A 16183-nucleotide genomic window follows, 5' to 3' on the forward strand; every position below is an offset into this window, starting at 1 on the left:
AAAAAAAAAAAAAAAAAAAAGAAACATATAGAAATGTACCTATCAACCAAATCCAACATCTGAATAAGAAAAGCTGCTGAGGACACAAGTCCCAGCTCCCTAGCTGGCAGGAGATGAGGCTGGCTGTGCCATGCTGACCATGCCCGGCGGGTCACCCCACAGGGCTGGGGCTGTGCTGTGCCTTGGAGCTTCCTGGCGCACTCTGCCGGGGCAGCTCCGTCCCAGGAGAACCTAACAGCCATAGCAGATGTGGCTCGCTCCGCCCAAACATTCTGAGATCTGTGCACTCCAAGCATGTTAGGGTCCCTGAACCACTATGGCTGTGACCTCAGAGCCAGAAGGGCCCTCCCACGGTCCCCTGACCCTGGGCTGGGGCTCGGCCTGCAGCCTGCTGGCTTCTAGGTCCTGGGCCTGCCTCATCGCCAGTACCCCAGGCCACACTGGGAAGGGCCAAGAGCAGGAAGGTCTTCCCTGAGCGGTGCCCCTTCCTCCCCCGCCAGCATGATGCTAGATGCAAAGCCAAGGTCACCCAGTTGCATGCAGCATGGACAGGCCAAGGGGCTACCTGAGCAGCTGGGCCCGAGGCCAGAGCTGGTGCCGTTGCGTTTCTGCAGCGCCTTGCCCTGCAGCCCTGGAACGCCGCAGCTCAGGATGTAGCTGTTTTCCGAATCTGCAGAGAGGCCAGGGATGAGATGGGCCCGGGTGCACCTCCCTCCCATGGCCCTCAGATTCTTGGGGCCTCAGAGGGATTGTGGAGTGAGATGAAGATCAGCACAGACTCTTCTGCCAGTTTCTGCTACTCGACCACAGGTAAGTGGCCAGGGGGAAGGAGCCCACTGGATTTACTGAGGACAGTGAGGGCCCAGAAATCCAGACAGCTGCCTTAGGGTCGCTCAGTGATCAGAGACCCTCATTCCTAGATCAGGCTCCTTCCCAGAGGACTGCTGGGAGCAGTGGTGGAAGCCCAGGGAAGAAGACCCCCTGCCACAGCATCCCCTCCCAGGGACAGCCTGGGTTACCTGGCATGAAGAGCGTGTGGGCCGGGCAGGAAAGGAAGCAGCTCTCCACACCGCCCACTTTGCTGCAGGAAAGCTGGGCCCGCGGGGAGGTCTTGGCCCGAGAAAGGCACCTGCCTGTCTCTGTGAAGGAAGACATGAGAGAGGGGTGAGAGAGGCCAGGGTGGAAGCTTGCTGGAGCCGGGAGGGCCCCAGGGCATGGACCAATGGGGAGTCCCCCGACTCCTCCTTTCCATGTCTAGGCTGGCTTAGTGGGAAGGGGCCTGGAGACGGCAGGTCCAGATCCCCTTGGTCGTGTGGGAATGCTGGACCTAGAGAGCTGGCTTAGTCCCTCCCCCACCTCAGGCCCTGGTCCTGGCTGTGAGAAGGTTCCTGTCCCATCCCCACACCAGGAACTCCCTGAGCTCTCCACGGCAGGTGTACATTCCCGCTGGGGAAAGGAACAGCGGTAAATGAACGTGGGCTTCCTGGGAGCGACCCGTTTTTGAAGGAGAAGCTCATTTTTGTGTTTCTGTACTTCAGAAGTGTTCATAGGCAGAACAGATCTTTTGGGCAATCCATAACAAATCCTGAGTCGGTATTGTATATTGATGCGACTTATCTTAAAAATGAATGGATCCTATAATTCATATGGAAATTCAAGGAAGTTCAAGAATAGTCAGATCAATCTTGTACATGAAATACAAAGTGGAGGACTCATACTTTCCATTTAAAAAATTTACTAGGGAGCTACAGTAATCAAGATAGTGGGGTCTTAGCATAAGGACACACAGAAAGATCAATGGAACAGAACGGAGCGTTCTATTTATAGAAAGAAATCCACACTTCTTCAGTCAACTGACTTTGACGAGGATATCAAGACAATTCAATGGAAAAAAATGATCTTTTCGGCAAATGATGCTGTGACAACTGGATGGCCACATGGAAAAGAGTAAAGTTGGGCTCACATTTCACACCATATTCTAAAACTATCAAACTCTTAGAAGAAGACGTAAGTGTACATCTTTGGGACCTCTGACTAGGCAATGATTTCTTAGAAATGATACCAAAACACAAACAACCAAGAAAAAGAATAAACTGGACTTCATGAAAATTAAAAGACTTTTTGTGATTCAAAGGACGCCGTAAAGAAAGCGAAAGATGCTCAGAGCAGAGGCATGAGCTGACAGTCCCAGCGACTCAGGAGGCTGAGGTGGGAGGATCGCTTGAAAAGAAAGTGAAAAGTCAACTCACAGAACGGGAGAAAAGATTTGCCAATCATGTACCTAATAAGGGACATGCATACAGAATATCCAAAGAAATCTTACAATTCTATAAGGACAACTCAGTTTTTTTTTTTTTTTTTTGAGATGGAGTCTCGCTCTGTTGTCCAGGCTGGAGTGCAGTGGCACCATCTTGGCTCACTGCAACCTCCGCCTTCTGGGTTCAAGAGATTGTCCTGCCTCAGCATTCTGAGCAGCTGGGACTACAGGCATGGGCCACCATGCCCGGCTAATTTTTTGTGTTTTTCGTAGAGATGGGGTTTCACTGTTTTAGGATGGTCTAGATCTCCTGATCTCGTGATCCACCTGCTTCGGCCTCCCAAAGTGCTGGGATTACAGGTGTGAGCCACAGTGCCTGGCCGAGGCAACATACTTTTAAAAGGGCTAGATAGCTAGCTCCAAATAACATACACAAATGGAAAAGCAGCACATGGAAAATATTCAACATCATTAGCTGTCGGGAATAAAAAAAAATAGTGAGATACCATCTCACACCTACTAGGATGGCTATAACTGAAACGTCAGATAACAGCAAGTGCTGGTGAGGCTGTGGAGGCATCGGAACTCTGATACGTCACTGGTGGGAATGGAACAACGGTGCAGGCCCTTTGGAAAACAGGCTGGCAGTTCCCTAAAAGTTAGACACAGTTACCACATGATCCCACAATTCTAACCCTACGTCTACACCGCAAAGAACTGAAAACACGTACACACACAAAGCTGTACACGTTCACAGCAGCGTTATTCATCATAGCCCCAAAGTGGAACAACCCAACTGACCACTGGTGGATGAATACATGAAACGTGATATTATGGCCATCCAATGGACTGTGACTAGCAAGAGAAAGGAATGGGACAGAAATACCAGCCGCTACATGGTGAACTGTGAAAACGTGATACTAAATGGAATCAGCCAGTCACAAAATATCATCATATTGTGTAATCCCATTTATATAAAATGTCTATGATAGGCAACTCCACAGAGTTGGATTAGGGGTTTAGTGGGTGCCAGGGCCTGGAGGACTTGAGGGAAAATGGGCAGTGGCTGCTGTGGACACAGGATTTCTTTCCGGAGAAATGAAAATCCTCTAAAATTTATGCGGCTGCACAACTCTATGAAAAAACTCACTGAAACGGACACTTTAAAGCTGTTTTGCCCAAGACCTTGGAATAAATTCTCTTAGATGTTTGCAAATGGCAATTTCCATAGCCTCTCCTTTGTGTATTTGTATTCTTTATTCTTCTGGTCATGTGTTCCCACCTTAGGGATTTCAGGTTGTATGCTTCTGACTTACCCTACCATCTGTCTCTTACAAATAACTCATCTAGATCCAGGTTTTATGAGGGATACCCACTATCCTAATTCTCTCCATTAGCTCTCCCAAGCTATTGCTAGTGCAGATAAGTGGAAAAATCTTCCAAAGCATGTTACCTGAGCCTTATTCATTATGATATTCTTGGCTGGGTGTGGTGGCTCACGCCTGTAATCCCAGCACTTTGAGAGGCCGAGGATTGTGGATCACCTGAGGTCAGGAGTTTGAGACCAGCTTGGCCAACGTGGTAAAACTCCGTCTCTACTAAAAATAAAAAAAATTAGCTAGGTGTGGTGGTGGGCGCCTGTAATCCCAGCTACTCGGGAGGCTGAGGCAGGAGGATCACTTGAAACTGGGAGGCAGAGTTTGCAGTAAGCCAAGATGGTGCCATTGCACTCCAGCCTGGGTGACAGAGCACGACTCTAACTCAAGAAAAAAAAAATTATAATATTCTTTTTAGAAAATGCATAAAAAAGGAAAAGGCCCTTGTACTGGGAGGGGTGGATTCAGCTGTTCTTGCAATGTATCTTTTTATCACACCATCGCCCATGTAATATACCTACAGCTCTACTAAAGTTGATCACACCTCTCTTTTTTTGAGACAGGGTCTGTCTGTCACCCAGGCTGGAGTGCAGTGGTGTGATCTCTGCTTAATACAACCTCTGCCTCCCGGGTTCAAGTGATTCCCCTGCCTCAGTCTCCAGAGTAGCTGAGACTACTGGCATGTGCCACCATGTCTGGCTAATTTCTGTATTTTTTAGTAGAGATGGGGTTTCGCTGTGTTGCCCAGGCTGGTCTCAAACTCCTGACCTCAGATAATCTGCCCACCTCGGCCTCCCAAAGTGCTGGGATTATAGGTGTGAGCCACCGCGCCCGGCCGAATGTTTCTTTCTGAGAAGCGCAATGTGTCAGCCTCTTTCTTCCACCACTGAGTTTTCCTGGCCTTTGGAGGCAGGTCTGCATAAAGCTGCTCACCATGGAGCCGTGACCCCAACATCCTCAGCAACGCTTTCCTGCAGAGATCTGAAGGTACCATAGCCTTCCTATGCCTCTAAGATGGACATCCCCTAATGCCGCCTCTGCTACCAGAACAACTCCAAATGAACTCTTTCCCCAAACTCAACGTGAGAGCGGCAGGTGACTTTGTTCAGTGAGACTCTGCAGCACAGCACAGCAATTCCTTCCATAAGCATGTGATAAACTTGGCATTTTGATTTCAGATATTAAGTGATGGCCTGTATTTGTCAATCCGTTCATTCATCCAACAAACGTTTACTGCGTGTCTATGACTGTCAGGCTCTGTTCCAGGTGCTGCGGCTCCAGCAGTGAATGGGACAGGCCATGAAGACCTGCTCAACCATGTCAAGCTTACATTCTCGTGAGGACAGACAGAGAGACGGGCAGACAGACAGACACAAACCAGCAGGAACCTGGAAAGTGCACGTTACTTCTGGTGGCAGGGAGTGTGATGGGGGGGAAGAAAGCTGGAAGCAAAGTGGGCCCAGATGGGTGCAGAAGTGGCCGAGGCTGCGGCCCTGGGTGGGTGATGGGGCAGGTGTCACCCACAGACCCCCACAGCAAGGGAGGAGTAAGGAGTGCTGTGGGAGAGCTCTCCAGGCCAAGAGAAGGGCACAGCCTCGAGCCAAGGGCTGGCGGAGGCCTGTGAGGTCAGTGAGGCTGGCGTGAAGCGAGCCAGGGGGACAGCAGAGGGCAATCCCGCCAGGTGGCAGCAGCCTGTGGGCCATTCCAAGCACTGTGGCCTTGATTCGGAGTCAAAGGAGGAGTTGGGTGGGGGGTGGTTTCTGAGCTGAGAGGGATGTTCTAACTTAAATGTAAAAGGCTCACTTTGGCTGCCCTGGGGATGTTAGAGTGTGGCAGGGCAAGGACCTGGAGCAGAGGTTCCAGGAGGGCAGGTCCACAGCCCCAGCACCCAGACAGGGCCCCGTGTACAGGGAACCAGGGAACGCAGGGGCCCTTCCAGAACTCAGCCTTGGGGCAGCCAGTGCTGGGGGCTCACCTGCAGAGGAGGCAGTGGCACATCCCCACAACGGTGCCCCACTGAGGCTACTGCACCCCGATAACCACTCCTCCTCCCCCTCAGCTTCCTCAGCAGGACAAGGGGAAGCTTTGAGAGGAGAGGTCTCCACACCCACTCCCTGTAAGCTTCCGGCCTCACGGAGACATCAGCAAGGCTGATGTCGCTCGCTCCACGGCTGGGGCTACACGTGGACCCCCAGATCTCTGTACCCTCCTCTGCACTGCAGGCCCCTGTTGCTGTGTCTCTGGCTGACACTTGCATGCTCTGCCACCTGGGACCCTCCTCTCCTGCAAGTCCTCATTCCCATCAGCCACAGCCCAGCAGCAGAGAACCCCTGCCTGGGAACGCAGGGCCTAGAGGAAAGGGAGGGGCTGCCTGTTCACCCCCACCTCGGAAAAGCCGCTGCCCCTCCCGTCCAAGCCCGGGTGCAGGGGAGGAGCCCGCACGGGGCGGCCACCTACCCATGCAGTCCTTCCGGTTCCAGTGGAGCCGCCTCCCCGGGGGACAAGAACACTCGTAGCTGCCCTTGGTATTGACACAGCCCTGGCCACAGCTCCCGTTGTCCACGCTGCACTCATCCACATCTGGAAGCACAGTGGGCGTAAGGGCAGGGGGGCAGCTGGCAGGGGAAGGGACCACCCGGGGCAAGAGGGTCGAGAATCTCCTGACCCCCCTGAGTCGGACAGCTTCACGGATGCAGAGGAGCAGGGCACGCACCACATGTGCACACACGTGTGGATGTATAAAGCTCCTCACAGACCCCGGCGTCCCTTCCCCCAGGAACCGCGGTTGTTTTCTGAGCTCAAGCAGCTGCAGCGAGGCTGGGAGGCAGAGACGGCAGCACACGATCAAAGTGCCAGCGCCGCCAGGTTTTGTGGCGCAGGGAAGGCGCACTGCTCCAGGGACGGAGACTGATTTTACCGTAGGACTCGGGACAAGCCCTTTTCTAGCCCCAGGTCCCGCCGGTACAGCAGATACCAGGGTCAAGTAAGTCACCACTAAGGCCCTTCCTACCCTGACCAAAAGCTGGGAGGAAGCTGGGAGAGAGGGGCTGGCCACATTCTGTTAGTTCTTGAGCTGCCTGCACTCGGCAGGCCCAGGGAAGGGTGCCCAAGTTTCCAAGAGTCTTTCCAGAAGAATCTGTAGCCCACTCCAGAAGCCCAAGCACCAGCTATGTTCTGATCACACTCCTGCCTGACCCTGTCCGATCTTCAAGCTGCCTGGTGTCGTGACTGTGGCTACCCCCTAGTCACAGAACAGGAAGAGACACGGGGACCATCCTTGGCTTCCCAATCTTCACCCACCATTCCCATATAACACCAAGTCCCAGCAGCCTGCATCTGGCTCCGTCTGCCCCCCCACTGCTGCAGCTACAGCAGCGCATGCCTGGAGCTGTCTTCCCACGGGTATCCCGGCTTCCACTCTCCTGTCCATGTCGCCACGGGGGCATATAGTTCCATGAACTTGACCATATCACACCCCTGCTTAAACCCTCCATGGGCTTCTCGTCTGACTGGGAATAAACCCCCAAGTTCCCTGTGGGCTCACAAAGTCTGCGTCGTGGGGTGGCGCACGCCCCACCGCCGTCTATGTCTTCCTCGGAGCTCCCTCTTCCTGTGGGCTCCAGCCCTGCGGCTGCCTCTCGCTCCTGCTGCCCATTGCCTTTTCATGCAGACCCCTCTGGAGTGCCTCCCCACCCCCTCCAAAACCTTCCCCTTGAGGATCCTGAATGGCCCGTGTACTTTGCCGTTCTCTGCTGTGAGCCCCTCCCCTGGAACGAGCTGTCTGCAGGATTTCCACGTATTGGCCGCCCCTACTCCTGGCCCGGGTTCTCTAGTAAATGTGGTTTCCAAGCCTGTACCCATCTGGCCAAGGCCTAGCACCAGCAGAGACCTGCCACTCATCTCTAACCGTCCCCTGCTCCCCCAACCTCCACTCCTGCCCCACTTGGCCTTGGCTGAGCCCCTCCGCCCAGCAGTCCCCATCCTTAGGCCCTGGGCCCCCCAGGGTTGAAGGCAGGGTTGGGATGCGGGGTGCAGTGTAGGTGGCCATGTGGCCGGGCGCGTGCCTCGGGGGGGAGGTGGCCCTGGTGGGCAGGCTGCAGACCTCCGCAGTGGGTCGTCCCGTAGAGGATGTAGCCGCGGTGACACAGGCACTGGAAGCTGCCCGGGGAGTTGGTGCAGACGTGGTCACAGGTCCGCTCGAAGGAGCACTCATCGATGTCTGCGTGGCCACAGGGAGACAAAGTTGGGGGAGGAGTTTGAGGGAGAGGTGGGTGGGCACGGCCTGTCACTCTCAGCCGCTCAGGGCACATCTGTGGACACAGTCCCTGGGCCGAGGCGCAGCACAGCACCAGCCCACGGGAAACGGGAGGCTCCACTGGTCTCCACTAGCCTCCGGTTTCTGGGTTAGGAGCCACCTCACATCCTTTCTGGAGATGAGCAGGGCAGGAACATTGTGAATAGAAGGGATGGTGATCAATCTCTGCCATTTCACTATCTCACAGTCAACTCTGATCAATAGAGGGAGAGAACCATTTAATCCATACCTGCAGGAAACTGACTGCAGCTGGCCCCAGGGCCCCGAGGAGGCAGCTGACCTGGGACATAAACCTAGGCCTCTTGGATGCTGACCAAAGCATGTTTCCCCATCACCCCACGAGGTTTCTTGAGAAAATAAGGGAAACAGCACAAGTAAAAAAGGAGAAGAGAAGATATGCTACCCATAAAGGTTAAAAAGGGAGCTGTGACAGTATGTAAAAGGTGATGATGAACTTCCTGGCAGCCAAGGTAAAAGGGGAAAGAGGGAAGGTCACGGGGTGTTTGCCCCTGAAAAGGAAAAAATGACCCACCATGTTGACTGGAGACAAAGCTGTCCTGATCACAAATTCTGAGAAAAATGGCTTTTATGGGAGAGTTGATGGGTGACCCTGAAGGCAAAACAGACACCAACCTGCCCCTCCTTGGGCATAGCAGTTAAGAGTTCAGTCTTTGAAAACGTTAGCTCATGTAATTTCACACAGATTTGTAATATATGCATGTTTATAAAAACACTAACAGCCGGGTGCGGTGGCTCACGCCTGTAATCCCAGCACTTTGGGAGGCTGAGGCAGGTGGATCACAAGGTCAGGAGATCAAGACCATCCCGGCCAACATCGTGAAACTCCGTCTCTACTAAAAATACAAAAATAAGCAAGGCGTGGTAGTTTGTGCCTGTATTCCCAGCTACATGGGAGACTGAGGCAGGAGACTCGCATGAATCCAGGAGGGGGAGGTTGCAGTGAGCTGAGGTGGCGCCACTGCACTCCAGCTGGCAAGAGAGCCTTTCTGGGACTCCGCCTCAGAAAAACAGAACAACAAAAAACCCGCAAAACACTAACACAAGGAAGAAATTGTGCGTGGGTGCTCAAAGTTGAGTGTGATTCCTCCCAGAGAGGATCTGGGACCTCCTGGTGCTCGTGGCACCTGGGCTAGAATCTGAAGGATGGGCCAGCCTGGAATGAGGGAATGAGTGTGGAAGGGTGCTCCAGGCAGCACTTGGAGGTGGGAGCATGGGGCACCTGGGACGCACCCGTTCCCTTGGACCCAGCCCCATCCGAACTCCCCTCCTCTCCTAGGAGCCTGCAGAAGCCCAGAGGGGAAGGGGCGCTGACTCCAATGGGCCCGAGGGCTGCCCGGGGCACGGCAGGGGCTCACCCTGACAGGTCTGCTTGTGTGGAGCCCAAGGAGGACTGGGGAGGTGTCTGGGGTCCCCTGAGTGCCAAGCAAAGGAGCATGGACCCCTCCCTGCTAGACCTGTGGAGCTTGGAGCCCAGGACCTCAGAGAGATGAGCCTGGAGGGGGTGGGAAAAGGAAGGTGGGGTGGGGCGGGTGAGGACAGGGCCTCACAGGCGATCTCATCTCCTCCTCGACAGCCCCTGCCTCCCTCAGGGGCAGCTGGGGTGCAAAGTCCTCTACAGAACTTGGCAAGGCCAACAGAGAAACAAAGTCAAAGTCAGAGGAACCCTGATGGGGCCTGGACAGACACTGTGCTCCTAACCAGCCCTCAGGCCCCAAGGAGAAGACAGGGCCAGGGTGCCCGGCCAGGGACGAAGAGGCTGGCCCCGGGCACGCGGTGATTCTGAGGCTGGCCGACCCTGGCCTCACTCCCGCCACCTCCTGCTCTCACCTTCCTCAGGGGCCTTTCGGGACCACAGCCCTCGTTCCTCAGGGCCCCATGCTGCCCCGTGGCAGCCCCTGAGTGGCACTGACAGGCAGAAGTACAGCCTGGTGTCCAGATGAGGCCACATGCCACCCGCTACTGCCGGTACCCCACAGGTACAGAACAACCCGACCGCAGCTGGGTAATTGTCGGGGAAAGAGAGCCCCTGCCTTGCCACGTGGGCGCCCCCCACTTGAGCTTTCTCCCAATGTGAGTCCCACAGGGCATCCGTCTCCTTCCTCATGGCCTCATGTGGCCCCACCAAGTTCCCTGTGTTCCCTGAAACCTCCTCAGGCCACCGTGCCATCTCCTGGGTGGCTTTAGCTCCCTCCCTCCTCCTGGAAAATTCCTATTTAGCTCTCAAGCATCTCACCACCAGACCCTCCCCCGTAACCTTCCCTGACCCCGCTCTGCACTGTCCAGCCTCTGGGGTCCTGCTGCATCCTGGGTCCCACTAGACTTGCCCTGGGCTGGGATTCTTGGCTTCTGCCAGACCCTTCTTTATCATCCTTGCTCCCAGCAGGTGCCCAGACCCTGACGATTGTTCCAGAGCGCCTGCCTGCAATGTGCAGCGCCTTCCAACAGATGGCAGCATCCCGCCTCTGAAGCCAGAGGGGTGCGCCATAGGGAGGCCCGTGGGCCACCTGGGAGGGGAGGGGCGCGGTGAGCTGATGAGCTCGACCACCCGCCTGTGCTAAAACCTCCCCAGGCCTCAGTTTCCCATCAACAAAAGGAACAGATTGGACTGATGGCCCCTAGAGTCATAAAGGACCCCGTTCCCTCGGGCCAAGCTCCATCAGCACTCCCCACCCCTCCTAGGAGCCCAGGAGTGGAAGAGGCGTGACCCCGCTGGCCCGAGGGCCGTCCGGGGCGTGGCAGGGGCTCACCCTGGCAGGTGCGCTCGTCCGTGAGCAGCTTGTAGCCCTTCCGACAGCTGCACTCGAAGCTGCCCACAGTGTTGCGGCAGAAGTGGTCGCAGCCCCCGTTGTTGACCAGGCACTCGTTGATATCTGTGGGAGCCAAGCGGGAGGAAAGGGTGAGCCAGGAGAACGTGCTTGTGTGACCAGCAGGGGGACGACACTGCCCTGACTTGCCCACTGCCCACTGCCCACTGCCCAGGCTGGCTGCTGGCTCCCCAGCTGGATATCTCGCAGGGGCTGGGGCAGGGGCTGGGGCAGGGGCTGGGTTTTACTGTGAAGGGCCAGCTCCCCAGGCTTCTCTGCTTCCCCTGAGACCTGGCGAGCCTGGCACACATGACACGGAGTAGAGAGGAACTGATGGCTGCTGTGCCCAGCAAGAAAGTAGGGATGATGACTCTCCCATGTCCTCTCCACTGTGCATTCAGGGGAGCCGCCTGGCCAGCGTGGAGGCTGCAGCAGGCAGGCACCACCTCTGGTGACCTCAGCAACCCCCGAACCCCTGAGCCTTGGCCTCCTGTCCGCAGAGCAAGGACAGGAAGTGCACCCACTCTGAAGGACATCACGAGGACGAGGTGAAACAACATTCCCGCGGTGACGGTGCTTGGTCAGCGCTCAAGCCGCTTTTTTCAAAAAGACAGCATTTTTGCCTCTGTTTGAGGAGTCACTGAGGCTTAGAGAGGGAGAGCACCCGCTTCAGGAGGCTTCAGAAGGTAAGTGGGGGGCTGGGCTGTGCGGCGGGGCGGCGCTCCCCCTTTCCCACCTGGTTCCCTGCCTGTTTGTTGGAGCTGCTGCTTTGCTGCAGTGAATGAGCTGTAGTCTACTCTGAAGGTCGCCCAGCCCGATCCCATGTAGAAGCCTCATCTCCAAGGGACACGGTCTCAGCTACTTCCAAATTCTCTTGGGTCCCCAACTCCAGCCCCCACTCCTTCTAGACCCTCTCTAGCAAAGAGAACACAAACAGGGGTTTTGTTTCTACACTCCAGGGTGGCTTACAAAAATCCTCAGGGCTGGCGTTCAGGACAGTGGTCTCACCCTGACTTGGAGGGGCAAAAAGGAAGCCGTGGAAGAGGCCCATCCAGGGAGGACAAGGGGAGGAGCAGCTCCTTGTGGGTCCCTGACCCCCACTCAGCAGACCTGCCAGACGCATGTTCCAGCATCCGCAGAGCCTGTCCTGGGCGTGGTTGCTGGGCTGGTGCCTGAGGGCCCCGTCCTGTGTAGCTGGCACTGCCTCGTGTGGAAGGTAAGGCTGCCCCCACTTTCCAGATGGGATACGGAGCCCTGTGGAGGCAACGTGTTCCTGGCACTGCGACTCTGACCTCAGACCAGCCCGTGTCGCTCTACTTTATTTCCCTCAATCCAAACAGGAGGGATTCAATACCTGCCCAAAGTCCTCAAGCAGTGCTCCCAGGGAACGTTCCCCACCGATGACAACACAAGGACATCAGAGGTCAAGTCTCTGGTCGAGGATATTAGATGGGTGTGGGGATGAGAGGCCCACATGGCTCTCGGAGCCTTGGGGAGGGACATGCCAGGCACTTTCTGGTAACATATCATGTGACCTTCAAAACAACCCAGAGAGCAGGGCTCCCATTTGACAGGTGAGGTCACATGCAGGAGCTGGGTCTCAGCCAGCACCATCTGAACCCAAAGACAGGCCTTCTGCAACCACCAGGGTAAGCGATACTAAGCCCAGCTGCGCCTGGTCTGGGGCAGACACTTGGGCACCTCTCTCATTCCCTTCCCCTCCAACCCCGGGATTACAGGCAGTGGGGGAACTGCTAGCTAGAAGCCTCAGGTAGGAGAACAGAGGCCCACCTTGGCTCTGCCTCAGTTGGCTGTGCGATGTCAGGCAGGGAAAGGCACTTCTCTGAGCCTCGGGGTTCCATCTGCTAACCAGGCTGCTAAATGGTGCCTCTCCTAGCATTGTCACTCCCAGCATCCTTAGCGAGCTGAAGTGAGCTAAGGCTGCTGAGCAGACAGGGACAGCACATGATCATTCTCACCACTCCTGCCTCCTCAGTAGAGCTTCGGGCCTTCCAGAACCCCAGCCCCATCCCCTGCCCCATCTGGGTCTGTCTGCTAAGGGGCTGTCATAGCAACCAGACAGGCAGAGGGAGGCATGTTTGCCTGAGGCCCAGGCTGGTGTGGCTGGCTGCCTGGGGGTCAGGGTGGAGGGAAGCCCCCTCCTCACACTACCTCAGGATATAGTGAAGGGGGTGCTGGGCTCATGGGGCCCCTGGGCCTCCGTTCTGATGAGCCCCTGGGGTGCCACTTCTCCGCCTCTCCCCCCTTCCACTCCTGACTGGGTTCCCACCCCACTGCCCCACCAGGCAGCCAGCACCACTTTCCATACACACATCTGGCTGCGTCCCTGCCTGTGGGCTGGCATCTGAGGCCCCTGGGTCTGCCAGGATACAGGCCCTGGCTCTGCAGAGGCTCCCAGCGTGCCCCTTCCAGCACAGCCAGGCTGCCTTGCCTCTTCTCTCCTGCCCTGGCAGCCTGGACTCCAGTGACCGTACGCAGCACAGCCGCAGTCCCCTCTCACCTGCTGACCTCAGTCCTGGGAAAAATGGCCTTTCCAGAAAGCCTTTCCCAGTGTTCTTTCCAGAGCCAGCAGCTCCCTCTTCATGGGACCTGCCTTTGGGGACATGAGAGGGCCTTGGGACACAGACTTGGGGTTTCCGCTCCTGTTTGTCGCCCCAGCGCCCAGCATGAGTGAGTGTCCGGGAACGCTCACTGAAGGAATCAGTAGGTCAGGGTGACTCCAGACAATGGAGGTGTCTGAGGGCTGAGGGAGGGGAGGGGCCTTGGGCCATCGGGGGGACTATTTGGGTTCAGCTCAAGTGTGTGTGCACGGGGCAGGGCGATGGGGTGAGCTATAGGAACGCGTGGGACCCTGGTTCTGGCTTCCTCCTGCCCATCTCATATAGGGGGCTATGTAGGGGACAGCTCTGCGGTGGAAGCGCAGGGAGGGCACAAGGTCATGGGGTGGCACTATCCTGGAGTGCCCAGCAGGGAGGGCCAGCTGCTGGCCAGGGCTGGCCAGGTGGTAGGCACTCAAGGGCACCACTTGAGTAAAAAAGCCCTGGCTGTGGCCTGCCTGGCCCAGGGCACTGCTGAGGGAGGACAGGAAACAGGCGTAGGTGGGGGCTCTCCCAGACGTTCTGGAAGACGTGGGGAAGAGGGGCTGGTGTCCCGGAGGGAAGCGCAGGCTCCAGCTGCACTTTCAGGCTCCCTGAGGCGGTCCTGGGGGCAGTTCTGGGCCAGCCCCTGGGTGCTTAAATGTGGACATCTATGGACATGTCTAGTCTCTGCCTTCTCCATGTCTGCTGCCAGCCCTGCCTTGGCACTGCCACCCTGAGCCTGAGTGACAGGAGCTGTGTCTGGCCGCTCTTCTGGACTCAACCATGACCCCGCCGTGAGCAGGGATCAGCTCAAAATGCAAACCTAGCACCAGCCTCCCCTGCCTGGTGCTGACTGGGACCTGGCCAGGCTTGTAGGGTGGCCCCCGGCCTTGCGCCATCTGGCCCGCTTCCTTTGCGTTCTTCCCAGTCCCAGGTCCTTGAACCCACGGGCCTCTGGCAACAGTCACAGTGCTGGAAATGTTTCCCTGCTCCCACCATCGCCTGATAAATGCCCCTTCCCCTCAGCCCTCCCTGCCCCCATGCCCCCACCTCCTGCCACACTGAACTCTATTCCACATCAAGCCATCTGTAATACTCAATGATCTTAGTGATGTTACAAATGAAAACCTGTCTTCTGTGCTCAGTAGAGGACCCCTACAGGCGGGAACCATCTCTTTATTCATCCAGTCTCACTGGGACCTGCGTACGGCAGGAGCCCAGAAAACACACCTGTCCCGTGAGCAAGTGAGATGACCTCTGACCTCGGCCAGCGGGAGCCAGGGCCTTAGGGCTCTGAGTGCGGCCACAGGCCCAGGGCTGGGCGTCCATGGAGGGGGTTTGGCCAAAGGGCCAAGTGGGGCTGTCCTGGTGAAAGGGCCCCGACTGTTTCAAGAGCAAAGGAAAGGTCATGGGGGTGGGGTGGCCTTGGGGCTGTGGACAGCACTCCTTGGCACCACCCTACCTCAGAGCCACAATCAGAGTGGGAGGAAACAGTGCACCTTGGGCCACCGAGGGATGGGCAGGGCAGCGGTGGCAGTCCCATGCCAGTGGCTCCCACTGGAGCCACATGCCCGCCCAGGCCCCTCTCTGGCCCAGACAGGGTGGCTCCTGGCCTCCAGACGCCATTCCAGCAGCCCTGGCCTTGCCCAAGGAATGAAGCTCTGCCTGGCCCTCTGGCCCTCTGAAGGCAAATGCTGGCAGGCTGTGCCACCGCCAGGCTGTGAAGATGGCCAGATCTGCGCAGACCTGGGGCTTCCCCGGCCAGTCACTCCTGGCACTGAGTCATGTGGCAAGGACCCAGACGCCACCCACCTGCCCACTTGCCTGCCAGGAACGCACCAAGGCTATTAACAGGCCGTGCGACAGCCATGGGAGGGTTTTATTTTCAAATAAACAGGCGGAAGCACTGTTATTTCTGTCAATAGTCACTGGGTTCTTCCCAGCAAGTTGGCAGGAAGAAGTCATATGCTGTACAAAAATACATTTATTTTTACGGGCTTTAAAAAAGCCTGCCTGGGACTGTTTTAGGTCACCCTAACCTCCACTTTCAACATTTTCCCCAACTGGACCTTGGAAGTGCCAGTTCCTTCCCCCTCCACGCCCTGCTCTCTAGGCTCTCCCTTCCTGGCAAAGAGTTGGGGGACTGCCCAGAGCTGGGGGGATTTGGAGAGCGGTCTGGAGCCACGCCGGGAGCACGGAGTGGCTGCCGCTCACCCTTCTGCACAGGGGGCTCTGGCACTGAAGTCTGACACCCTGCCCCAGTCCCACGGCTTCTCAGGCTCCGTCCGACCTTTGGGGTGGCTGGACCTCCTGGGCTGCAGCGCTGCTCTAGTCCTTCCTTCCCCAGTGCCTGTCTCGAGGGCGCAGCCAGCTCTCCTCTCCCAGCTCCCCAGCTTTCCTGTTTCCCGAGAGGCCCCTAAACCCAGGAGGCACTCAGGAAGCCTTTATGGGGTGAGTCAGGACCAGTGGAAGGATACACCGCTGCCCTCCCTCTCTGCCAGCCGCCGGCAGCCCAGCCCTGTCCCTCCTTCCTTCAGCCACATCACTCCCGGATCCTCCAGACTCGTTTTCTAATGGCAAGCAGAAGGCCTGAGTCCTTATTTTTTCAGATGGGATCCCCCCAGCCTCGCTCCTCTAGTAGTGACACACGGTGTCCTTATTTTTCCTGGCCTGACCTGCATGTCCCAAATGGCCCTGCACCAGACCATCCCCACCAACTCTGCCAGACCCACTGCAACCAAAGGTCAAGGGGTTCAGAAACGTGCCACATTCCACCCGCCTTGGGAAGCCACACTATCACTGAGGGCCCA

The 16183-nt window shown here is 56.8% G+C and overlaps 1 protein-coding gene across 1 annotated transcript in view; it reads right to left on the minus strand.

The window, feature by feature from the left end:
- Positions 1 to 16183, minus strand: part of SCUBE1 (signal peptide, CUB domain and EGF like domain containing 1) — a 135305-nt gene that overhangs the window by 17670 nt on the left and 101452 nt on the right. The window contains exons 9-13 of the mRNA XM_017518886.2: positions 10717 to 10839; positions 7736 to 7852; positions 6091 to 6213; positions 1020 to 1139; positions 566 to 670 (exon numbers count right to left, since the gene is read on the minus strand). Coding sequence (XP_017374375.1) covers positions 566 to 670; positions 1020 to 1139; positions 6091 to 6213; positions 7736 to 7852; positions 10717 to 10839 — 588 coding nt within the window. The remainder of the gene's footprint in view (positions 1 to 565; positions 671 to 1019; positions 1140 to 6090; positions 6214 to 7735; positions 7853 to 10716; positions 10840 to 16183) is intronic.

The sequence above is a fragment of the Cebus imitator genome, unplaced genomic scaffold (genome assembly GCF_001604975.1).
Source record: "Cebus imitator isolate Cc_AM_T3 unplaced genomic scaffold, Cebus_imitator-1.0 Scaffold711, whole genome shotgun sequence".
Taxonomy (NCBI): Eukaryota; Metazoa; Chordata; class Mammalia; order Primates; family Cebidae; genus Cebus; species Cebus imitator.